At 42.0% G+C, this 27,034-nt stretch overlaps 1 protein-coding gene across 1 annotated transcript in view; it reads right to left on the reverse strand.

Moving 5' to 3' along the window:
• DNAH14 (dynein axonemal heavy chain 14) overlaps positions 1–27,034 on the reverse strand; it is a 340,790-nt gene that overhangs the window by 174,519 nt on the left and 139,237 nt on the right. Inside the window, 9 exon segments of the mRNA XM_040347836.1 lie at positions 3,147–3,292; positions 7,059–7,112; positions 7,207–7,438; positions 9,752–10,002; positions 14,799–14,886; positions 18,044–18,118; positions 18,204–18,322; positions 19,729–19,833; positions 26,523–26,694. Of these exon segments, the coding sequence (XP_040203770.1) occupies positions 3,147–3,292; positions 7,059–7,112; positions 7,207–7,438; positions 9,752–10,002; positions 14,799–14,886; positions 18,044–18,118; positions 18,204–18,322; positions 19,729–19,833; positions 26,523–26,694 (1,242 nt within the window).

The following is a 27,034-nucleotide window of genomic DNA, read 5'->3' on the forward strand; positions in this document are numbered from 1 at the left end:
GAGGGAAAACTGTGCCTGCGTGTTATACGCAGGGGGCTGAAACTTCCCTCTTAAAGTTAGGGTGCGTGTTATACGCCGATAAATACGGTAACTTTGGGGTTCAGAAATTATTAATTAGGAATCATACTGACAAGAAACTCTTGTTAACGATCCCACACACAATTTCGACTGCATGGAAAATTATAATTCTTGGTCCTGCTCAATTGCCTATTTTTTTAATTTGTCTTGGAAAAAATTAAAAAAATGAATTAAATATTCAAATTTTGATCTGATTGTAATGTGTGTACATCACATACTAATGGAAGGCATACTATACATCAACAAAACTTTTTTTCTATGCAAATGAACAAACGTGTTAAAATGGAACTAAGCTCCAAAAATATTCTCTCCGACTTTTTTCTTTGGCCATCTTGAATGTCTGGTATGGGATGACCTCACTCTTGCACATGCGCAGGAGTGCAGTCATTCAGGCACTGTGCACATGCGCAGCTCAGTGAACATTTTACAGAAGACGGGGCAGGCAGGTAGGTTTGTTTGATTGCAAAAGAGACATTCCATGTCTCTGCTCCAATAAAGCACCTGCCTGCTCCAAGTTTTTTCTTTTTAGACTTTAGTTCCACTTTAAGACACATCAAACACAAACTACCAATGTTATAAACCGCTGACAATATATTTCAAAAGCCAGCAGGCACTCCCAGCAAACAAACAAACTCTTTACATCTTCACCAACGAAAAATCATCAAAACAGGATATATAATGAACAAAGTCCACTATGTAAAGTTCTACTTAAGCCCTGGTTCACACTGCACACCACATGTGATTCACACAGGAATCGCACCACATTTCTGTGCAAATCACATGCGATTCTGTGTGGTGCGATTTGAGCCCATTCATGAGCAATGGCTCAATGACTCAAATTGCAATGCATCTGCATGAAAAAGATGCAAGCAAGTTAACCGCTTAAGGACCGGCTCACGCATATATACGTCAACACAATGTCTCCTGTGGGCAAATCTACGTGTATATAGGTCGCCAGGGCCGCCATCAAGGGGGTACAGGCAGTACACCTATAAGGGGCCCAGAGGTCCCCAGGGGCCCAGATGGCAACCCCCTTTAAAAAAAAAAAATCTTTATTTTTTTATTTTTTTTAGGGCCTCGGATGACAATCCCCCTTTTTTATAAAAAAAAAATATTTTTTTAATATATTTTTTTATTTATTTTATATATATATATATATATATATATATATATATATATATACACCATATTTATCATGCTATAACGCGCCCCGTCGTATAGCGCGCATTCCCGAACTTGAAGGAAAATTCCTGGGAAAAAAAAAATACTTACAGTTTGGATGCCCCTCGTCGGTGTCTTGCCCGTCGTCCATCGCGTCCTGCCTGTCGTCCATCGCGTCCATCGGCGGCCCCGCGCTGTGTTTGAACCACTGGCTCCTCTCGCGTAAAGGACGTACAGGACGTGACCGCGAGAGGAGCCGAGCCTGCCCGACTATACCCGAGTGTACAGCGCGGGAAGCAGGTATCGGCGTATATCACGATTTTGCCCTGATTTTCAGGGCAAAAAAGTGCATGGCATACGCCGATAAATACGGTATATATATATATATATATATATATACATATATATATTTATTATGATTATTATTATTATTAAAGGGCCCAGAGGTCCCCAGGGCCCCGGATGGCAACCCCCCTTTTTTTATAAAAAAAAATATCTTTTTTATATATATATATATATATATAATTATTATTATAAAGGGCCCAGAGGTCCCCAGGGCCCCGGATGGCAACCCCCCCCCTTTTTTTTTGTAAAAAAAAATATTTTTTTTTATATTATTTTATTTCTTTTTTTTCTTTTTATTTCTTTTTTTTTATATATATATATTTTTTGTCATTAAAGGGCTCAGAGGTCCCCATGGCCCCATGTGGCAAACCCCCCTTTTTTTATATAAATGTTTATTTTATTTTTTTATATATTTTTTTTATTAAAGAGCCCAGAGGTTTATTTTTTATTTTTTATTAAAGGGCCCAGAGGTTTATTTTTATTTTTTTATTAAAGGGTCCGGAGGTCCCGGATGGCAACGCCCCTTTTTTTAAATTTTTCTTAATTTCTTCTTTTTCTTGTAAAGGGCCCCCCCGCACTTCCCCCCCGGATTTCTGCTCCAGGGGGCCCATGCCTGAAGCTGTGTGAGGGGCCCCTCGATGTCCGCGGGGTTACCTGCGATCGTCTCACTGAGAGGAATAACGGGGAAATGCTGATGTAAACAAGCATTTCCCCATTCTTCCTGGTGACAGGACACTGATCACAGCTCCCTGTAATCGGGAACGAAGATCAGTGTTGTGTCACACATAGCCCATCCCCCCTACAGTTAGAACACATCCCTTGGACACACTTAACCCCTTCAGCTCCACCTAGTGGTTAACCCCTTCACTGCCAGAGTCATTTTCACAGTAATCAGTGCATTTTTATAGCACTGATCGCTGTAAAAATTACATTGTTCTCAAAAATGTGTCAAAGGTGTCCGATGTGTCCGCCATAAAGTCGCAGTCACGATAAAAAACGCAGATCGCCGCCATTACTAATAAAGAATAAATAATAGTAAAAATGCCATAAAACTATCACCTATTTTGTAGATGCCATAACTTTTGCTCAAACCAATCAATTTACGCCAAAAATATGTAGAAGAATACATATCGGCCCAAACTGAGAAAAAATTTGCTTCTTAAAAAAAAAATTGGGGGATATCTATTACAGCAAAAAGTACAAAATATTGCTTTTTTTTCAAAATTGACGCTCTATTTTTGTTTATAGCGCAAAAATAAGGTGATCAAATACCACAAAAAAAAACTATGTGGAAAAAAAAGAACGTCAATTTTGTTTGGGAGCCACGTCGCATGACCGCAAAGTTAAAGCAACACAGTGCCGAATCGCAAAAAGTGCTCTGGTCTTTGGCCAGCCAAATGGTCTGGGGCATAAGTGGTTAACAATCTCCATCACAGACCAAACTAATTATTTTTCTTTCTGTTAGCACTTTGCAGTTAACAATGTGTATTAGTTTTTTTACAACCCATTTAATTTAGGTTTGCGGCACTGCAGCGGCAGAGTACTACATAATGATTGCTTACCTTATGGCTTGACTGTCTTTTGCCATTTTGATAGCATGAACCTGCGAAGCAATTACGGACAGAACTTCCACGTCAATACGGTTGAATTCATCAAAACAGCACCAGGATCCAGACTGAGCCATTCCTGAGAAGAATTTTCCCATCATCTATAATAGAGTATAGGAGATTACTAGCCATCTGGCTTTGTTGTATATGTATATATCACAAAAAAAAAAAGCTTTGGAACTTGGAACTAACTTTTGAACTCCATAAATGAATCTAAAATCAATTTCAAACAGCATTAAAATCATGGATTCAAAGTTAACTGAACTCCCTTAGGTCAGGCACCAAAACGAACTTGCACATACTTTTTGTTAGCAGCTAAATGTTGTTTGTATGCCAGGAGAGACCCTGAACCAAAGTGTACTCTCTAGGCCAGCCTTTCTCATTCAGGGTACCCTGGAACTCTAGGGTGCCTCCAGAGGGTACTAGGGGTTCTTTCAGCAGTGTAAATTGTTCAAGGACATACATCACTCAGTCGAAGCATCAGCATGGGACCAAGGTAGAATCTTTTCTTCTTTCAGGTAGATTAGCAACCACTTCCACCAATAATATTTTTAAATGTATGTAAAGGGGTCATTCTTTCTGATCCAAAATGTAAGGGGGCACTACACTAACCACCAATGTAAGGAGGCATTTTTCCACTGACCACCAATGTAAGGGAGCTCTTCTCAACTGACTATCTATACAGTGGGAAAAATAATTATTTGATCCCCTGCAGATTTTGTTCGTTTGCCCACTCACAAAGAAATGACGGGTCTATAATTTTTATCATAGGTGTATTTTAAATGAGAGACAGAGGGGTTGATTTACTAAAAGCAAATATACTTTGCACTTTGCAAAGTGCAGTTGCCCTCTGCAAGTGCAGCTGCTCCAGAGCTTAGTAAATGAGTAGAAGCTCTGATGACTTCCATCATCCAATCATGTGGAAGCAAAATTGTTTTTTTTTTTTTTTTCCTTGCACGTGATTAGGTATCCTTTGCAAAGTTAAGCCTTACCTCCTTTACCAAGCTCTGGAGCAACTGCACTTGCAGAGTGCAACTGCACTTTGCAAAGTCTATTTGCCTTTAGCAAATCAACCCCAGAATATCAACCAAAAACCCAGAAAAAAAACACATGATACAAATGTTATAAATTGAGTTGCAGTTCAGTTGGTAAAATAAGTATTCGATCCCCAAGCAAAACATGACTTAGTACTTGGTGGAGAACCCCTTGTTGGCAAGCAGAGAGGTAAGACGTTTCTTGTAGCTGGTTACCAGGTGTGAACACATCTCAGGAGGGATTTCCATCCAATCTTCTTTAAAGATCTTCTCTAAATCCTTTAGGTTTCTTGGATGTCGCTTGGCAACTCGAAGTTTCAGCTCCATCCAAAAAAATTCTGTAGGATTAAGGTCTGGAGACTGGCTAGGCCACTCCATGACCTTAATGTGTTTCTTCTTGAGTCACTCCTTTGTTGCCTTGGCGGTAGGTTTTGGGTCATTGTGATGCTGGAAGACCCATCCATGGCCCATCTTCGGTGTTCTAGATGAGGGAAGAATGTTCTCTCTCCAAGATATTACAATACATGGCACTATCCATTGGCTCCTCAATGCGGCAAAGTCGGCCTGTACTTTTAGTAGAAAAACAGCCCTAAAGCATAATGTTTCCACCTCTGTGCTTGACTGTAGGGATGATGTTCTTAGGGTCATAGTCAGCATTTTTCTTCCTCCAAACACAGCGAGTCGAAGAGCTAAATTTTGGTCTCATCTGACCATAGCACTTTATCCCAATCCTTCTCTGAATCATTTAGATCTTCACTGGCAAACTTCAGGCGGGCCTGTACATTTGCCTTCTTGAGGAGGGGGACCTTGGGGGCGCTGCAGGAGATATCAATTCATGGCAGCGTATTGTGTTACCAGTGGTTTGTTTGGTGGCTGTGGCCCCAACTGCCTTGAAATAATTCACAAGCTCCCACTGTGTAGTTCTGGGCTTACCCCTCACTTTTCTCATGATCATCCTTATGCCCAGAGGTGAAACCTTGCATTAAGCTCCAGACTGAGGGAGATTGATGGTTATTTTGTATTTCTTCCATTTGCGAATAATCTCTTTAACAGTTGTCTCCTTCTTACCAAGCTTATTGCTGGTGGTCTTGTAGCCCGTTCCAGCCTTATGCAGGCCTACAATCTTATTCCTAATGTCCTTTGGCAGCTCTTTGGTCTTGCCCATGATAGCGGGTTTGAATGGCAGAAAAAGTTTCTATGGACAGGTGTCTTTTATACACCTAACATGTTTTTGTTAGGAGCATCTTCTTAAATTGACAGGGCTAATTTGTGTACCACATGAGCACATACTGTAGCCAGACTGTGGGAGCCAGAATTATTGTTGGTTGGTAGGGGGATCAAATACTTATTTTAGTCACTGAACTGCAACTCAATTTATAACATTTGCATCCTATGTTTTTTTCCTAGATTTATGGTTGATATTCTGTCTATCATTTAAAATACACCTGATACATGTGTGTTTTCTAGGCAGTGCGGTACGAATTGAAGACACATATTCTTCTATGGGAACGAATCTGATTCGCAGATGTGTTCTGTTGTAAACAGGCATTCGCTTTCCCTCCTCACTACACCTCCCCCCTCTCCCCGCTCAGCTGATCCTCACCTTTCCAATGGAGAGAAACCGATGAACAGCTGTTTTTTTCTCTTTGCAGAGAAAACTGAGCTGGAATTCGTACCACACATGTGTGAATCCAGCCTAAAAGGGGCAAAACACTAACCACCCATATAAGGCGGCCCTTTTCCCACTGACCACCAATTAAAGCAGGCCTTTTTCATCTGGCTGTCAATGTAGGAGGGCCCCTCTCTACCAACCCTAATGCAAGAGTCCTAAAATGATCACCAGTGTGAGGTGATCATTTTCACTATCGGTGTATCTATTCTGTCCATTATTATTCTTTGTTTTTTCATTATTACTCTTTAAATTGCTCCAAAAATTATCCACTTTGGTATAATAGATATTATTATTTTATTTATTAACATAGCTACAACTGGCAAAGAAAAGAAAGGAGGGAGCAAACGCCTAGTGCATTACCTTTAACACCATATTCAATTTATTAAATTGATATTAAAAGATATAAAAGCCCATCAAATCACCACTCCAGCATGGTGGATACCCAATATCTGCAGTTAGAATCTGATGTATTTTGGAAGACAAGTACCCATCCTCAGAGCTAATAGCTACAACTAAACACGCTAATGTACCAATAACTGTAGATATAATTATGTGTATATAATAATTTGAAACAGGGGGTTCCCTTAGACCTGAAAAATATTTCAAGGCCTCCTACAAGGTAGTAAGGTTGAAAAGGCTGCTTTAGAGTCTAACAGATTTGAGCTCTTGAAATGCCCGCCTTATCCCCTTTTGCTTCCGACAATTTTTGAACTGTAAACCTAAAGACAGTTTCATTTAATGCCAAGTTGTTTTCAAAAATTGCAAAAGTACCAAAACTAATCAAGGCCCTGGTCAGCCCAACCCTCCTACTATCCTTCATCAGACATTCTTAAAAGGAAAATTAAAAGTTTACTTTTAAAGAAGATGACCCATGCACCGTACACTGCACTAGCACCCCTGGACCCTGTTAGCATCATAATGCTCATTGGTCAGCACAGCCATGTGACCATGCTGATCAATAGGAACCAATTATTTCTTCTAGGATGGATGAGAAGGCTTACTCGCCATTGGGAGCATTATGATGGATACAGGCTTCAGGGCTGCAAATACTGTGTGCCGCGTCAGATCATATTTTCTAAAGGTAAACTCACTCTGCCATGCTTTCAGGGTGAAATAGTTAAATCTTCATGGAAAACCATAAAAGCCATTTACTAAACGTACCTTGTAGTCCAGGCCTTCTGAACAATTAAACACCACACACTGTTTTCCTAAAGCCTGTTAATAAAAATAAAACAATATGAACAACAATAATTTCTTATCAGCATAAAGACTTATAAAGAAATGTTCCCTGTTTCAAACAGTGACCTACTTTGGCCAGATCCTTGACGGTTTCTGTTTTTCCAGTCCCAGCTGGCCCTGCTGGGGACCCTCCAAGGTGCAAGTCCAGAGCTCCGGTCAGGGTCAGCCAACAGCGATCAGTGAGAGGTGTTATAACAAGGCGCGAAGAGCAGCCCAAATACTCATAGCCATAGATAAAGGAGGCACTGCCCTGCACTACATAGCATGAGTTATTCTGGTCATTCCACTCATATCGTAGTTGCCTGAAAAGAAAACCGAGGTGATAGCAAGTCATATGTAGTAAAAATTGCGGAAACCCTAACTGGGGTTTAATTCTTCTACAGTAGGCTCCCATCTCTGTTAAATGTCCTTATTGCCCCCCGGTCCTTCAAACCGTTGTCATCGGATTGACTGATCGTGTGTACGCAGCCTAAGGCCTCTTCCACACAAGGTGGATCCGCTCAGCGGAGTCCACCAGCTGAGCAGGAGCTTGCTCCGTTGATCTCTGCTGAGCTGGCGGATGACAGGTCTGTCTCTGCCCACTGAGCAGGGAGAGGCCTGTCAGAGCACCGCTGATTCCTAGGGAGAGATCGGATGAAAAACGGACAGCATCAGATCTCATCCAATCCGATATCGTATCGTTTTTCAGTGGGGTTCCGAGCAGGCCATCCATTGAAAGGGGCCTAAAAGTCTAAACAAGAGTTAATGTTTTTTGCATTGCTGTGCCAAAGCCCCTCTGTAAAGTGCAGTACTTAACGCCAGTCTACCAGAGCTTGCATCTTGAGATATACTGCATATAGAAATAGAAATGCAATAGAAATGAAATCGGTATGCAATGGAGGTAACCCATTTCTGATAAAAAAATAAAGTTGTTTTTCTTAACTCCAAAATGTACCTTCTATTGCTGCTGCGATCTGACTTTATGTTAGAGGTTGGATTCCAAGCCCAACCCCTGAAAAACAACCCCACACCATAATCCCCCATCTACCAAATGATTTGGACAAATCATAAAATAGATTACATGGGCATTAAGTAACAGATGTGTATGGATTACTTTTGGAGAATAAGGATATTGTTTGGTATTACTTTATATAGGTGCAGGGACACATCAGAAACCCAGGACAGCTCAGTGGCAGGTAAAGACCCAGTTCACTTTGCAGAAAATAGAGAATGTTTTTTGTACAAAATTTAGACGAGTTTATGAGAGTTTTATTTTTATTTTTCTGCCAGTTAGCTCCAATCAGAAACGCAAACCAGAAGGGTTTTCTTTTCCTGCCTCTAAACATTGAGCCCAAAATATGCCCGTAATCGTCCTAATGTGCATTGACAGATAGGATAACATTGAGCTGCTTCTACAGGCTGCTTTTACAGGCAGCAAAGTTTTTAAGCACAATGTGCAGGGAGCCTAAGCGTCTATCCACATAAACACAAGCAAAATAAAAATGGTACACCTAGAATAAGTTGGGTTCATATGGGTGGGGCAATTCACATAAATGTATTTTAATTTTGGGGGTTATTTACGAAAGGCAAATCCACGCTGCACTAAAAGTGCACTTTCAAGTGCAGCTGCTGTAGATCTATGGGGGACATGCAAGGAAAATAAAAAACAGCATTTTAGCTTGCACATGATTAGATGATAAAATCAGCAGAGCTTCCCCTCATTTCAGATCTTTCCCTCAGATTTAAAGCGACTGCACTTCCAAGTTCACTTGTAGTGCAGAGTGGATTTGCCTTTCGTAAATAATGTCTTTGCCTGGAGCCAAGCTTTGCTCTACAACATTACCATCGATAATCATTCCATCTATGGACCTTGATCACATAGGATTCTTAAACCTTGATTAAACAGTCCTATAAGAACTACACAATTTATTTGAATCATTAATTAAAAAACTGACCGTTTTCTACAGCATTCTAGGAAGTATTAACATCAGTCTATATATACTACCTGTATGTTTTTGAATTGTAGGAGGAAACTGATGCATATAACAGGGAGAACATACAAACTCCACTCAGAGGGGTTGGTTTACTAAAGGCAAATAGGCTGTTAACTTTGCAAGGAAGGTTACACTTTCAAGAGAATTTGCCCCAGAGCTTAGTGAAGGTGGTAAAGTTTCAATTTGCAAAGAATACCCAATCATGTGCAAGTATTTTTCTTGCACATGATTGTATGTTGGACGTCAGCAGAGCTTTGCCTTATTCACTAAGCTCTGGGGTGAATTGTCTTACAAAGTGCAACTTCCATTGCAAAATGAACAGCTTATTTGCCTTAAGTAAATCACCCCCAAAGTTTCCTTATGCCTCATACACACGGCCGGACTTTCCGAGAAAAAAAGTCAGACGGGCTTTTTTTGTCGGAAAGTCCAGCTGTGTGTAGCCTCCATCTGTTTTTTTTTTTACAGAAGTCCGACGGACCTTAGATAGAGAAACTGTTCTCTTTCTTTCCGTCGGACTTCCGACGAACTTACGGCAGACTTCTGCATGGTCAAAAGTCAGACCGTGTGTACAAGGCATAAGAGGAACACAAACCCTAACTAATTATCCACTCTGATGTCCAACAAAAGCCTAGTTAACAATACCTTGCCCATTCAAAATCTTCTGGAATGAACACTTTGTTCTTTATCAGTTCAGTCAGTACATCTCTACAATGTACATAGATGGTCAAAAGGGCTTCCAGAGTTGTTTTCTGGTGAGGAAGGGGAATATCCAGAGCCATTTCAGCCAGTTCACCAAGCTGATTTATTAGATTGGACAGGACGATCTTTAGCTCCTTCTCTGGCTCAGGGGCAGAGAAACTTCTCATACAATCCTTACTGAACATTATTTGGCTCTAAAATAAAGAAAACAAAAAACAATGCAGCCTTAGCTAAAATACTGTATGCCTCAGTAAACATTATAATTTATGTAAACCCTAAAGCTATGTTTCAGTATGTTATATCATGTCTCACTGCATAAAGGAATCATTTTTAGTAAAGCTGGTGCGAAGTTTCTTACCTGAAAATTCTGCCAAAATCAGTAGGAATGTACTCTACCTCCTTTACTTCGTAATGATTAATCTCCCTGATGGTATGATTATGTCAAATTTTTGCGTTTGGCATTTTATATTGTAGGCCTGTAATTCTTAGGAATAACTCAATTAAATCTGTCCAAACAAGAGTCTAGTAGACATCCCAGATATTATCAGTGCCTAAACCTTGTGGACAGCCTTCCCAAAACAGTTGAAGCTGTTATAGCTGTAAAGGGTAGATCAACTAAATATTGAACCCTACGGCCTAAGATTGGGATACCAGTAAACTTTGGGTAATATAGTGTACATATATGATTATGAATACAAAAACATCACGAATATAAAAATAAATACATAAGTAAAAAATGGCGAATATAAAAAATCAAAGAATGCATTTGTATGATGTTCTAGACATAGTGATTATCAGAGCATGTTCATTTAATATCACTGACAAATCTCATTTAGTTAATGTTGACTGTAATTTTCATCCTGTTTTTTTTATTGAAGATGTTGCTTATTGTAACGGCTACCCACTGGTAGTGAGGGTCTCAGCCGTTGGCGACGTCCTTTTCCCTGGCAAGCTGCGATATGCAGGTACCGCCGGTATATCCCATCGAACGCCCTTCCAAGAAACGAGACGTGCTACGTTTGAAGGGTCAAGCAGACTGACTCTATTTTCCACATTTTTCCTCCTTATATCTGGTTACAACTGTACAGAAACAAATGACACTCCCCCCTCATCACACACTAAGGCTAATTACTAAACCTTCTTTAATTAATAACAACAAAACCTTCACCCACTCCGTCTCCTAGGCAGACGTTTCGCCTCCGCATACAGAGACAGTGTTATCACACATAAACAGTTTTTAGCATGCATAATTATAGTTCTGAGAGCAGACCTGGGATTAACACCTGTCCATTACAACACCTTTTCACCAGGACAATGGACTGCCTCCCAGGCCCTGACGCAATTAGCATGTCACTAGACTGAGTCATAGAATATTGACTGGTTGGGGTCACAATTAACCAACATCTTGTAGTCTCTCAAGATCCTGCAATTATTATCAATGTCCAGGCAGAATAGTCCATAATCCGTTACACTGCCCCCCTTTTGTGGAACACTCCGGCAGACCCGGATTGATCCTTTTCGGATCAACTTGGGGATGTCCGGTCTGCTGTTAGGGTAAAAGTTCCGTTTGCCTGGACAGTCCGTCGGCCTTCCCATTGGCTTACCAGGTCGGTAGCTGATGGTGACGGTGAATAATAGAATTCAGTTCTGGAACAGTCACTTGCTTTGCTCTCTCAATGGCTCCCAAAACCTGTTGCTGATGCTCTTGGGACAGATACGGCACCACCTGGATGCAAATCCCATTTAATCTTTTGACAATTTCCGCCTGTTTGTGCATTTCAATGTTCAAGCCACGGGACATCTCATAATACGTGACATAGTGTCGTTGCATCTCTGATTTCTCACTGGCCAACTTGTCACATTCCCATTTTAGACTGTGATATTGTGCCGGATCTACAGTACATGTCGGGGAAGGTAGTCTTACCCGGTTCTCAGCAGCAAGTGGGTTGATTCCAGCAACGCGGGTGGTCACGGCACAAGCAGCAGCAGGTGTAGGTAAATAAGCCGAAGTCAGAGGGCCAATGTCGTTGCCCAGCACCACCTCGGCAGGTAGGTTGTCCATGATACCAACTGTGGTCTTTCCTGACCCGGCTCCCCAGTCTAAGTGCACCCGGGTGGTGGGTACGCGAAATACAGCACCCCCTGCGACCCGGACGGCAACTGTGCGAGTGGACACGTTCTCTGGCTTTACCAGATGTTTTTGAATCAGAGTGATAGTAGTCCCGGAATCTCTTAGGCCTTGTGCTACTTGTCCATTCACTCGTACCTCCTGACGGTGATGCTGACGGTTATCCGGAGAGGCCGCTTGTATTGGGTCTGCCTCATACCAAATTCCCAGACATTCCTCAGGGCCCCCTTCGGTCTCCAGGCAGTGGGCCGCAGAGGGACGTGATGGAGTGACCTCTGTGTTGGGTGTTGTGCGTCTCCAATTGTTATTTGTAGCTCTCAAAGGGCAATAACGAGCAATATGTCCCGTGTCGCTGCAGTGATGGCACGTCACCCTAGGCGAATCCCGGGGGTAGTTGCTAGGCCCCTGAGGACGTGGTGGGACTGGAGCCCGAAACTCTGGGCATGGGGTGACGGTTGGAGTACGCGGTTCTACCTTCTGAGCCAGCCGTGTAGTACCCTGGCTTACTTTCCTTGTCTCCGCGTACTCATCTGCTAGCCGAGCCGCCTCGTTTAAGTTAGCGGGACGGCGATCTCGTACCCAGTCTTGTATGTCTGCGGCCAGGTCTTGGAAGAAATGTTCCATTAGGAACAGCTGCAATACTTCCTCCCCGGTGTTGGCCTTGCACCCTTTGACCCAAAGGGATGCCACCCTTTGTAACTGGTTGGCCCATTCCATGTGGGAGTCCACAGCCATCTTCTTGGACTCCCGGAAGCGCCGGCGGTAGGCTTCTGGAGTTACAGCGTATCGGGTTAGCAGCGCCTTTTTAACTTGCTGGTATTGTAAAATATCCTCTGGAGCAAGAGCCCGAAAGGCTTCATTGGCTTTGCCCGACAATTTCCCCGACAAAATAGTGACCCATTGGTCTGGTGGTACCTGGTGTAGTGAGCACTGCCTCTCAAAGTCCGCCAAATATCCATCGATTTCCTCCTCACTTTCTACAAAAGCTTTAAATGCAGTGAACGGTATTTTCTTTCCTGTAGCAGCAGGTGGGGGGGTAGGAACTGCAGGTGTAATGGGCTGTCTCGCTCTTACCAGTTCCAGTTCTTGTCCCCTCTTCGTTTGTATTTCTTCCCTTGCTTCCCGGAACAGCTGGTTGATAAGTTCCACGGACGTTTCTGGATACAAGGATAATCTCCGCTGTACAATCCCAGTAATTACATCTTCCTCGCTGACCGGTGCAATGGGCTCCGTTCCTTCCATGGATCCATCCATTTCGTCCAGCTCCAGCAGTTCAGCTATCAGCTCCCTCCGTGGTCTGTTGCTGGCGCTCCTACCACGAATCTCCAATAGATCTTTCAGTGTGGATCTTTTCAGCCTGGCGTACTGCGACTCCATTCAGCACTTGCTCTTTGGATAAAAGGACCATCCCACTACTGCCAACCAATGTAACGGCTACCCACTGGTAGTGAGGGTCTCAGCCGTTGGCGACGTCCTTTTCCCTGGCAAGCTGCGATATGCAGGTACCGCCGGTATATCCCATCGAACGCCCTTCCAAGAAACGAGACGTGCTACGTTTGAAGGGTCAAGCAGACTGACTCTATTTTCCACATTTTTCCTCCTTATATCTGGTTACAACTGTACAGAAACAAATGACACTCCCCCCTCATCACACACTAAGGCTAATTACTAAACCTTCTTTAATTAATAACAACAAAACCTTCACCCACTCCGTCTCCTAGGCAGACGTTTCGTCTCCGCATACAGAGACAGTGTTATCACACATAAACAGTTTTTAGCATGCATAATTATAGTTCTGAGAGCAGACCTGGGATTAACACCTGTCCATTACAACACCTTTTCACCAGGACAATGGACTGCCTCCCAGGCCCTGACGCAATTAGCATGTCACTAGACTGAGTCATAGAATATTGACTGGTTGGGGTCACAATTAACCAACATCTTGTAGTCTCTCAAGATCCTGCAATTATTATCAATGTCCAGGCAGAATAGTCCATAATCCGTTACACTTATCATTTTATTTATTGTTTTATTTTTTCTGTTTGCTAATGAAGGGTTGTGACCTTTGGTGTCTGTATTTAAGTCGGTTAAGTTTATTTTTGAGTCTGCTGTTTATTGGAATCAGATATTATATACCAATGGTTATTTACCCTTTGATTTTTATGTTTCATTATTTTTTACTTAAATATAATTTTTGATATTTATGACCTTTTACTTTTATATTAATGACCTGTATATTTGTACTTGTGTTGTAGCCCTGATTAAGGGGGGAGATTTTTTGGCCCTCAAAAGGTGTTGTCGTTTTTTCTGCCATGAATCAAATTTATCATTAAAAACTTTGGACTCTTGGATGTTTGTTTGGCCCTCACATGAGACGATATTTAAAGGGTCTAATACTGTCTGTGTCCGCTTAGAAAGGTTCTTGTCCATCCCCTTCTGCTGCCTAGGACAGGAAATTAGGGAAAATGGCCCCAACAGGCACACTGACAGCAGGAAAAAGGGTGAAGGGTTAGAGCCTCTTTCAGATTTTAAAAGCCCTCACATTTTGGACATAAGTGTATTTATCAAAACAGCCACTTCAGGTCTCACGGGCTGCCCCCAGCATGGAGGTGTCCAAAGTAGACATCTTTTATAAATCTTTAATCTTTGATTTCCATACTTTTATGTATTTTAGTTTACAGTAGTTCTGCCCCTCTCTATTTATAGTAGGTTATAGCATATGCTCTGTAACTCTTCTATGGCTTTACGTACAAACGATATGGACAATGAATTGTAATAGGAAACCCTTACTGATTACTATTTGAACCCTATCTCTAGGAAAAAATAAGATTATGGGCAATAGCTGATGTTAACTGTACTTACCACAACAAGAACAACCTGCCCTGAGTGGCTAAGCATCCATTCTTTGAAGCCTGACTTGCCCCAATCCTGCACCCCAGCTCTGACCAGTCTATAAAAAAAACAGGACTTTTGTTATTAGTATTAAAACAAGCATACAGTGAACTTGTTGTACAAATGTAAAGTATCACTGCTGATTTTGTATGATGTACCAGTTCTCAGATTTAGATTTATTTTTCTATTTTCTTGCTACTTCAGCTGACTATTTCTATTGAACAGATCACTGTTTGGCAATTTGGGTGGCAGTAGAGATAAGGATTTTTTATACTTATTTATAGGCACATCATTTATTGGCACCTTTAGTTAGGAGACGGAATCACTTGAAGGGCCCATTGACAATTGTAAGTGCATTAATATTGCACTTTTTGTGTGCAGCTTTAAGTAAACCTACTAAGCGGCGTAACTAAAATAAAACTGCATCTTGCGTGCTGTTGTGCGCTATAGCGCACCTGCATTGCCATGTTCTGTAAGTACAATTCCCAATTCTCCAGAGATTTCTACAGATTCTCTGAATCTTTTGATGATATTATGTACTGTAGACAATGGTATATGTAAAGTCTTTGTAAGTTTATGTTGAAGGACATTATTCTGAAATTGTACGACGATTTTTAGATGCAGCTTTTCACAGGTTGGTGAACCTCTATCCACCTTTACTTCTGAAGCCTCGTACACACGACCGAGGAACTCGACGGGCGAAACACATCGTTTTCCTCGTCGAGTTTCTTGTTAGGCTGTCGAGGAACTCGACAAGCCAATTTTCTCCATTCCCGTCAAGGAAATAGAGAACTTGCTCTCTTTTTGGCTCGTCGAGTTTCTCGACAGTTTCCTCGACGAAAAATGTACACACGACCGGTTTCCTCTGCAAAAAAATATCTCCCAGCAAGTTTCTTGCTGGTTTTTGCAGAGAAACTCGGTCGTGTGTACGAGGCCTGATACTCTCTGACTCTTTAAAGGCCCGTACACACGATCAGAAAATTGGAAGTAAAATTTCGTCCAATGAACGATCTGCTGATTTTCTGATCGTTAGTATGGTGCTTTCGACAGCCGATTACAAATTTTCCGGACAACAAAAACCGGATGTGCAGGCTCTAAAATTTTTGTCAGATGTAAACACAATGAAGGTTATTTAACCACTTAAGGGCCATTTCACGCCCATATACGTTGGCACGCTCGCGGCCCGGTCCGAAGCTCCGTGAACGTGCCCGTGAGACCCGTGGACCGGATCACTGCTGGTGTCCCGCGATCGGTCACAGGAGCTGAAGAACGGGGAGAGGTGTGTGTAAACACACCTTCCCCATTCTTCATTGTGACAATGTCAGTGATCGTCTGTTCCCTGAAATAGGGAAAGACGATCACTGATGTCACACGTCCAGCCCTGCCCCCCTACAGTTAGAAACACATATGAGGTCACACTTAACCCCTTCAGCGCCCCCTATTGGTTAACTCCTAAACTGCAATTGTCATTTTCACAGTAATCAGTGCATTTTTTATAGCACTTTTCGCTGTTAAAATTACAATGGTCCCAAAAATGTGTCAAAATTGTCTGATGTGTCCGCCATAATGTCACAGTCACGAAAAAAATCGCTTATCGCCACCATTAGTAGTAAAAAAAAAAAAATATTAATGAAAATGCCATAAAACTATCCCCTATTTTGTAAAAGCAAAAATTTTAGCGCAAACCAATCGATAAACGCTTATTGCGATTTGTGTTACCAAAAATAGGTAGAAAAATACGTATCGGCCTAAACTGAGGAAAAAAATGTGTTTTTATATCTTTTTTGGGGATATTTATTACAGCAAAAAGTGAAAAATATAGATTTTTTTTCAAAATTGTCGCTCTATTTTTTTTTATAGCGCAAAAAATAAAAACCGTAGAGGTGATCAAATACCACCAAAAGAAAGCTCTATTTGGGATGCCAATTTTGTTTGGGAGCCACGTCGCACGACCACGCAATTGTCAGTTAAAGCGACGCAGTGCCGAATTGCAAAAACTGGCCAGGTCCTTTACCTGCATATTGGTCCGGGTCTTAAGTGGTTAAGAAAGGCAAATCCACTTTGCACTACAAGTGCACTGCAAGTGCACTTGTAAGTGCAGTCTCTGTAGATCGCTGTAGATCTGAGGGGTCGATCTGAATTGAGGGTAAACTCTGCTGATTTTATCATCCAATCATGTGCAAGCAAAAATGCTGTTTTTTATTTTAATTGCATGTCCCCCTCAGATCTAAAGCGACTGCACTCGAAAGTGCACTTTCAGTGCAAAGTGGATTTGCCTTTCGTAAATAACCCCCAAACCCCAATGTCCAATTTTCGTTTATTAGTACAGTTTTCAGCCAAAAAAAAAGAAACGAAAGAACACATAAAAAACAATTCAACACATTACATCACTTCTGACGTTGAATTCAGTCGTATGAGAATTTTCCCATGGTGAGTAACCTTTTCACTTTCGATATCAGACTAGCAGCATACAAAAAATGGAAAAAAAATTGTCCGATAATCTGATTGTGTGTATCTGGTTTAGGATGCTGTTTTTATACCTAATCATGTTACTGACCTGCCAATTTACCCAATTAGTTGCAAAATGTTCTTCCAGCTCTTTTAGAACCACTTACTTTGCCAGGTTTTTGTTGCCCTGTCCCATTTTTCTCATATGTGTTGCTGCCATTAATTTCAAAATTACCAAATTTTTTTATTAAAATTCTTAATTTTCTCAGTTTAAACATTTCATATGTTTTCTATTGTAAATAAAATATGGGTTTACGAGATTTGAAAATCATTGCATTCTGTTTTTATGAAGATTTTACACAGCGTTCCAACTTTTTTGGAATTGGTATGTATTAGTGTGCCATTCTAAATCAATACAATGCACATATACTCCTGTCATTACCACAAAGCATAGGTGTGAAGCCAGCCTAAAAGCCAGTGCAGCAAGTTGTCATATTCCTGGTTAGTAGAATAGTGAAACAAATAGTTGACAACTTTGGCTGCGATTAGTAGAAATCATCCCGGCACTTTTCCTACAAGTTTTGAAAGGCCATTTATTACCTTGAGAGGTGATTATATTTTTAAACAAAGAAATATAAGAACATTGGAAGCAAAGGTAAAATTATGATCCAAGATTCTGGACAGCGTTCACTAAAAACTAGGCTTCCGCTAAGGCATTATGAAAAATGTTTGGTAATTACTCTGACAACAACTAGGTCAACACTTACTTTTTTACCACATCAAACATGCTGGTCTCCAGGTTTCCCAGCCATTGCTCCACTGGGCCCCTGACTCGAACATTCCTACGCAAAGCAAAAAATGTTAATAAAGCTGTATGTGTTACGCTCAGTTATTTGTAATGACAAAGACTAATGAAAGCACATGTACTTAGGCATGCAGATTTTCTCTCCTTCCGCAGATATAATCATCTCCACCTCAGGGGGACTTTTGATGGGGTATTTAATGTCCAGGTGTCGGATGTTCTCAAAACACTTCACTAGGTGAGGCTACATGGCAGAAGCAAAGTTGCATAGTCAAAATAGAAAATATAACCTTCATACCTGCAATCCAAAAATATATGTCCAACCAAACTTTTTTTAGATTAGGATAGAATGGCAAAGGGTGGAACCCCTGACAATTTGTAATGCTTTCTGGGGATCCATTAGAGCGATATCCCACCCCACTTCCTGTCCAGGGTCAAAGGTTTTACCAGACAGGAAATCCAACACTTTACAGCTGTTACCGAAACAGGAGATCTTTCAATGCGGACACCTTTTCTGGTGACATCTGTTTAAGGGACTAGTCCCCTCACTTCAGAAAGACTCTCACTTCCTGTTGTGTCTGTGGGACAGAAAGTAAAGGGGAAATCTCTCCAAAGGGACACAGAATGCATGAAAAATTGGTTTATATAATTCCTACTATCCAAAACAAACAATAGCTGTAGATTAATTTAAAACTCAGTTGTGGAGAGCTTCTTTAAAGCTGAACTCCGATATACGTAAATATTGTCTAAATACACAGCTCCCAACTGTCCCTGATTTTGAGGGACTGTCCCTGATTTGGAGCAATGTACCTCTGTCCCTCATTCCTCCTCATTTGTCCCTCATTTTGGTCTGATCTGTATAGATGTATATAAAATGCACTTTTTATCTGTCAAAAAAGTGTTTTCCAGAGCTAAACCTTTCATCTAATTTGCTGCATTTGTAAATTCCAAAAGTCAATATAAAGGAATAGTAGTGGTAAAAAAGCACTTGTGGGTTTAACCAATCTTGTTTTTTTTTGTACAATTCTCCTTTAAGGGGCGTGTCAGGGATGTGTGTCCTATGCCTGAATACTTTTGCTGATAGGTGTCCCTTATTCCTATCTCAAAATTTGGGAGGTATGTAAATATAATAGTCATATTTATTCCTACTTGAATCTTGGTGTGCTTTGTGTATTTCTTCCAGATCTGTGCAGTAATCTAGTGTGACACTTTTCCTCTGTGCAGGAGCTTCCTGTAATAAAGACTGATCACTGCTGCTCTCTCTCCTTGTGCAGGGTGATGGGTCTTGTCTCCGCCCCCTCCTGTAGTTTTCTGCAGACAGCCTGTAGTGGGTGCACCTGCTGGGTCTGCTCTCTGCACAGGCCATGTGCAGCCCAGTGATGATTTAACTCCTACTTCCATAAGGTAATCAATGGGTTTGCAAATGCATTTGGTGCACATAACATAGATTTATATTTTTTTGTGACTATTGAGGAAAATATTTAAATTAAAGTTTTTGTACCTGGAGTTCAGCTATAAGCTAATTTCAATGACTGTTCTGTTAAATACAGCTGGTCATAAAAACACAACCTTAGTTTGAAATGTAAGGCTTTTTCATTTTATGTGTTTGAAGAAAAACTGCCACTGTGTGGCAGATTATTGATCTTTTACCTGGACCACATTGGGATTCCTGCTTTCTGCCAAGATGGCCAAAAGCTCGTCATTACTGAGAAAGTAGAACCTTGGAAAAACTCTTCGCTTGATTTCTAGAAAATCCTGAAAAACAACAGTTTGGAGGTTATAGACAATAGAATGAACTTAATGTACGACATCAAGGGAAAGTGAACTGGTGGAAACCAGGGCTCAAGTCCTGCGGGAACGCGTGGGAACGGAGTCCCTGCACTTTTTTCATAGCAGGAACTCAGTTCCCTTTGCAGGACTAGAGCAGCCGAGAGCAGCCGAGCCGCCCGAGCCAATCCTTCACTAAGTGGCGATGCCCAGCTCGAGTCAATGTCAGGGGCAGGCGAACCTTAGTAATCCTTTATGTTACTGGCCGCTTCCTGTATATGGATTCATCAGGTAGTGTGCGGGTATTCCATCACTTCCTCAATGCCGTAATGTCTCCTGAGAGCTTTTGTCATTGTTCACAGGAGACATTGCGGAGGTCTATCGTGGAATTTAGAAATAACTTGCTTAAAAAAAACATGCGGTTTAGTAATTATGCATCTGAGCATATCATTTATTTTTTTTGGTGGGGGAGTGGATCTTGGGTGGGAGTTCCCACACTTTTTTCCCCAGGACTTGACCCCTGGTGGAAACCCTCAGTGTCCATACCACAGCTAAATGCAACCTAATACAGGACCCTGCACTTCTGCATTGACAGTTTTCCACCGAAAAAACCCTTTAAAAAGACAGAAGTTTTGCAGTTAATAATGAAAATATGTTGTGTTGACTACATTGATTCAGTGTAATGTAGTGGCACAGGCAGATTTAATGGACCATTTGTTCTGCCACACAGAAGAAAATTTTATGCAGCGATGGAACATATTAAAAAAATAATCAAATCTTTAACTGTTTACATTGAAAAGTTAAAACCCAACCGGTGGTTGTAGGTTGTGGAATTGATTTAAATTTATTTTGTAGCCTGTTGTATTCCTTTAATAATTGTGCTCCATATAGAGGGAGTGTATATTTGCATTGCAGCTCATGGTTACTTCTAGGCTAAATGGCGTCCGTCATTATCCAACCCCTTCTTCAGTGTCCTGGGCATCATGAACATGCCTCCTAAATTTGGTCATGCAGGCAATGGCATTACATGGAGCTTTTGGGAGTTCCTAGACATAATGAAGACAGGGCTGACTGCAGGTATGTGAACAGTTTTATTCTGCTGCCATAATGTCGCTGTTCCTCCAGCTGCAAAAACACCAGGATTTTCACAGAACATAAGGAAACAGGGAGGCAGTGAAGGTAAGTATAGACACCAAAGAACATCTAATATGCTACTGGTCCATAAGCCATAAATAGTTGAAGTACAGTATATGTAAACCCTATACTATACCACCCAATCACCGCGCTGTGTACAAATGAGTATTGAAATATATTCCTAATCAATAATATAACAAACAGAGCAAACAAAACAAATCAGAATTCATCGTTCTGTAGCCACCTTTAAGCCTCGTACACACGGGCCAGAATCTCGTCAGGAAAAAAACGCTGTTTTTCCTGACGAGATTCTTGTCAAGAATCTCTTGCCGCCCCAGTGTACAGACTCTCCTTTCAAAAGAACCACGGTTCTCTTAAAAGGCAAGAACGCTCCCCGCCGGGAGTAGTTCTGGTTAATCCCCCCTTTTTTTTATTTTTTTCCTATATATCCGTTGACAGTTTTGTGGTATAAACTTGGGTAACTCTCATACGCTGGTTATACTGTTGTATTCTCATTGACTCGTACCTGTAACTTGAATTATACTGCATGGACAGATTATACCTGTCCTATTATTGTATTTCTACTTGGAAATTTAATAAAAACATTGGAAACAAAAGGCAAGAACGCGGTGACGTCATTGCGTATGACGAGCATGCGTTTGTCTCATTCGATGCCGTCGCCGCCATCTTGCTGCACCCTACCTATGCCTAGGAAGCTACAGTGCATGCGTCAAAGTCATTTCGAGCATGCGCGGGTTTCCACGGCGACGGGTAAGTATACAGACGCTCGGGTTTCTTGTCAGGAAACAGGCCGACACGAATCTCGACGAGAAAATAGAGAGCAGGATCTCTATTTTTCTCGTTGAGATTCTGGGCAGATTTCCAGACGAGAAACCTCAAAGCCTCGTACACACGCTCGGTTTACTCGGCAAACTAAGAAAGCTCTGCCAGCAGTTTTCTTGCTGGTTCTTGTCGAGAAAACTGAGCGTGTGCACGGGGCTTAACACTTACGGTTTGTATATATATGATATATATCTATAAATGCGCCGGGCCGACGTACGTTTGTGGATCGCCGTAACTAGCTAATTTGCATACTCAACGCGGATTTAGACGGGAACGCCACCTAGCGGCCGCCGAAAAATTGCAGCTTAGATCCGACGGTGTACTAAGACGTACGCCTGTCGGATCGATCCCAGATGCCATCGTATCTTGTTTTGTGGATACAAAACAAAGATACGACGCGGGAAATTAAAAATTACACCGGCGTATCAGTAGATACGCCGGCGTAATCCTTTTGTGGATCTGCCCCAAAATGTTCAGAAATAAGTTCTGCTAGTAGATCTAGTGGGCCAGATTGACAGAAAAAGTACGCCGGAGTACTTTCAAATTTGCTGCGTCGTATCTTTAGTTTGAATTCTCAAACCAAGATACGACGGCTTCTGGCTTCGATCCGACAGGCGTACGGCTTCGTACGCCTTCGGATCGTAGGTGTAATACTTTGGCGCCCGCTGGGTGGAGTTTGCGTCGTTTTCCGCGTCGGGTATGCTAATTAGCTGTTTACGGCGATCCACGAAGGTACGCGCGGTCGTCGCATTCTCTTACGTCGTCGCTAGTCGGCTTTTCCCGGCGTAAAGTTACGGCTGCTATTTCGTGGCTTATATTTAGACTAGCCATGTTAAAGTATGGCCATCGTTCCCGCGTCGAATTTTACATTTTTTTTTTTCGTAAGTCGTCCGTGAATAGGAAAGGACGTAACGCACGTCGCCGTTCAAAAGATTACGTCGGTGCGATGTCATTTCGTGCAAAGCACGGCGGGAAATTTCAAAACGGAGCATGCGCAGTACGTTCGGCGCGGGAACGCACCTAATTTAAATGATACACGCCCCATTTGAATTAGGCGGGCTTGCGCCGGACGGATTTACGCTACGCCGCCGCAAGTTTACAGGCAAGTGCTTTGTGAATCAAGCACTTGCCCGTAAAACTTGCGGCGGTGTAACGTAAATGCAATACGTTACGCCGCCGCAATTCTATGTGAATCTGGCCCAGTGTATTTAATTAAGTCAGACCTCGCCAAAAGTCTTTCACTAAAATAGTGGAGTAATAAAGCACAGTCAACGTGCACAGTCAACTAAGCAGGAAGCAGAGCTTCTAATAAGCAAATATGTCTTCCTCCATGTTCACATATAATTATAAACGATACAACTATTTTTAAAACATTAGCATGCAACCCTAATGTTGTTTACATTAAAGCCCAACTTTACAAATATAAAAATGTAGCTTTGCCAGCAACACTCACCTTCAATCCATACCTGGCCTCCACAGTACTTTTTTCCCCCCACAAGATGTCCTCAGACTTACCGGCTGAATGATGCCCAACATCACTCAACTCTGAAGACTGAAGAGAAACTGTAAATACCGGGAGTCAAGAATCAGCCTCTAAGGAGGTGTCACCAGGGCACCATTTATTTCAAGTATAACAATGCACTACTGGCTCCATCACATCAGCGTCACTCTTTATACTATCCTGCCCAGTGTTGCAGCAAGATCAGAAAACAAAGAGGACCCTGAGTGACTGCCATGAAGACTTAAGAAAAGAGTGAGTAAAGAATGTGGGGAAACGGAGGGTGAGTGGAAGGTTAAAGGGGCTAGACCTGGAGTTAGGCTCATATTAATTTAAATATATAAAAAGAGTGTCGTTTTCTTTGACGTACAATTACTTATATTCACAATAATCAAGGATATTAAATATAGAATTCTGTGATCATTTAGGCAAAGCAAGCTGTGCAAGTCTCACGCTCTGAGCATATCAAAGCCCAGTACAATTACAAACCTCTTATATAGTATAGAATCAGCACATGCCAGGCAGGATAAGCAAAATACAAGGGCTGGCTCAGTGGGTTATATATATGGATATGAACATTAAGGCACACGTTTTTAATAGCACAGCACTGTGAGGCCACGTACACACGACCGGTCAAAACCGCTGAGAATGGACCGAGGTTCAGTTTCATCGGTCCAAACCGACCGGGTGTACGGCCCATCGGTCTTTTGTCCTTCGGACCAAAATGTTAAAACTTGCTTTAAAATCGAACCGATGGACCGCTGACCGATCGGGCCAAACTGATGGTTAGTACACAAAAGCATCGGTTCAAAACCCGCGCATGCTCAGAATCAAGTCGAAGCATGCTTGGAAGCATTGAACTTCGTTTTTTTCAGCACGTCGTGTGTTTTACGTCACCGCGTTCTGACCCGATCGGTTTTTGAACTGATGGTGTGTACACACATCAGACCATCAGGCCACTTCAGCGGTGGACCGATGAAAACAGTCCGTCGGACCATTCTCATCGGATGAACCGGTCGTGTGTACAGGGCCTCACAAGTAAGTCAGGTCACTTTTAGTGAAACTGTGATAATTTTCTGTCACAATAGTTTTTATTCAGTTTGGTAACACGGTCAACAATAAAGGCACATACACTACTGTATAAATTACATTAAGAACAAATGTCAACATAATACGAGGGGCGTTCAAGTAAAAACCGGGACTTTTGAGCTTATATAATTTTTCGATACACTCCCCTGCTACATTTATGCACTTATCCCAGCGTTTAACTAAAGTTTCGGCATAGAAAGATTTGTCAGTACGCCTGGACCATCCTAGGACAGCCTGCTTCACTTTGTCAGCAGTCCGAAAATGCTGACCTCCGAGGAACTCTTTTAGGAGTCCAAACAGGGTAAGGTCCGGGTTGTAAGGAGGATGTAGCAATACCTCCCAGCCGCGTTGCTGTAATGTGCACCTAGTGTGATGAATTGTATGAGCTTGTGCGTTGTCTTGGAGAAACAGGACGCCCTTATGCCGCGTACTCACGATCGGTCAAACCGATGAGAACGGTCTGATGGACCATTTTCATCGGACCAAACCAATCGTGTGTGGGCTCCATCGGTTATTTATCCATAGGTTAAAAAGAAGCAATCTTGTTTAAAATTTAACCGATGGATACCTAACTGATAGAAAAAAAAACGATTGTCTGTAGGCACGTCCATCGGTTAAAAATCCACGCATGCTCAGAATCAAGTCGACGCATGCTTGGAAGCATTGAACCGCGTTCTGTCACGATCGTTTTTTTAACCGATGGTGTGTAGGCACGACTGACCTCGTACACACGAGTAACTCGTCGGGCGAGACACATCGTTTTCCTCGTCAAGTTCCTTGTTAGGCTTGTCGAGGAACTCGACAAGCTTGCTTTGCGTACACATGGTAAGGACAAAATCTCCTTGTTCTCAAAAGCGGTGACGTACAACAAATACAACGGCAGGGGAAGTTCGATTCCACTTGCACAACTCTTGGGGCTGCTTTTGCTAATCTCATGTGTTTGCGTGTTAAGTAAAAGTTTGGTAAGAGACGATTTGCACTTTACAGTCTGTTGCAGCTTGAAAAATGTGTTATCTCCATTACAAATGCTACTTTTACTCCCGTCTCATACTTTATTCTGAGCAAGCGTGGGTTTCTTAGCATAAACACGCTCGAGTTTCTCGTTGAAAACCAACCCGACGAGGAACAGAACGAGGAAGTTGAGACTCCCGTCGAGGAAAAAGTGAACTTGCTCTCTTTTTTCCTCGTCGAGTTCCTCGACAGTTTCCTAGATGAAAAACGAACACACGACCGTTTTCCTCGACAAAAAAGCTCTCCCACCAAGTTTCTTGATGGATTCTGTTGAGTTTCTCGGTCGTGTGTACGAGGCCTCAGTCTGCTTCATCGGTTAACCGATGAAAACTGTCCATCAGACCGTTTTCATCGGATGGACCGATCGTGTGTACAGGGCATTAGTGATCAAAGTAGGCCAGATGCATATGCACATCACTCAGAACAGGACAGTAATATTCACTGTTGATAGTGGCACCACGGGGTAGAGAATCCACATGAAAAATACCACGTTTGTAACAGAAAACACTTGCCATCACTTTACCTGCAGACGCAATTGAACATTTTTTGGTGGTGGTGGTGAGTCCACATGCTTCCACTGCTTTACACTCCCACTGCACTAACACTGTTGTCTTCCAACTTGATTAACGGTCTCTGGACTGGCCCGCGACATGTGCGTCGCCTATCAGTAATAGGACACACTTGCCACTTACTACTGCATGTAGTACTGCCACGCTAGCATCACTTTTTATACCTGTAAAATGAAAAGTCCCGGTTTGACTTGAACGCCCGTCTTAGATCTAATGAGCAACCTCTGTTAAACAGTGGTGGCCACACACACTGATCGAAATTCATCCTGCCTCTGCTGAACCATCTGGATTTCGATCTGTCTCTGGCCAGCTTAAAACTCAAAAGTCACAGGAAGGCAAAATAAAAACACTGCAAACTAGAAGAACGAATATTCAAGGTAATTGGCTGACAAGACAACTGGCATAAATAGACCTAAAAACAGTCAGTGCTCAATCTCAAGAAAGACACCGACTGGTGACAATTTGAAAGTGGAATGCCACCAGCAGGAGAAATACGGGGCAGCAAACACATGCCAGCTGCTTCTTTCACCTACCTCCAGACATTTTAGTATCTTCTCCAAATGAGCATTGTTAGTCTGTAGGATCTCAAGGACCCCTGGTGCAGTAGCAGCCCGTAGGGCATTGAGTCTATCCTTTGTGTGGCTCATTAATTCTTTCCAGGAACTGTCCACTTGGGCAAAAAGCTTGGCCTCTGCTGGGAGCTGCCTATAATGAGAAATCAAAGTCTAAATACTGAAGCGCTTTCTTTTTCATGATTATTTTGAAAGATAAGTCACCCCCAAAAAGTGATAATTTAGAGGGATATAAGAAACTGTCAGCAGGCTAAGCAAACACTGCCTAAATGTAATAAACATGAGTATTCTTAATCTTGAATCTTGGCCTCATTCATGTATTTTTTGCAGATCTGTGCAATAATCCAGCAAGAAAATCCCTTTTGATTTTGTACAGGAGCTTTCTGTAATACAGACGGGTCACTGCTGCTCTCTTGTTGTACAGGGTGACTGATCTTGTATCCACCACTTTGTAGCATTCTGCAGGCAGCCTG

The sequence above is a fragment of the Rana temporaria genome, chromosome 4 (genome assembly GCF_905171775.1).
Source record: "Rana temporaria chromosome 4, aRanTem1.1, whole genome shotgun sequence".
Classification (NCBI taxonomy): Eukaryota; Metazoa; Chordata; class Amphibia; order Anura; family Ranidae; genus Rana; species Rana temporaria.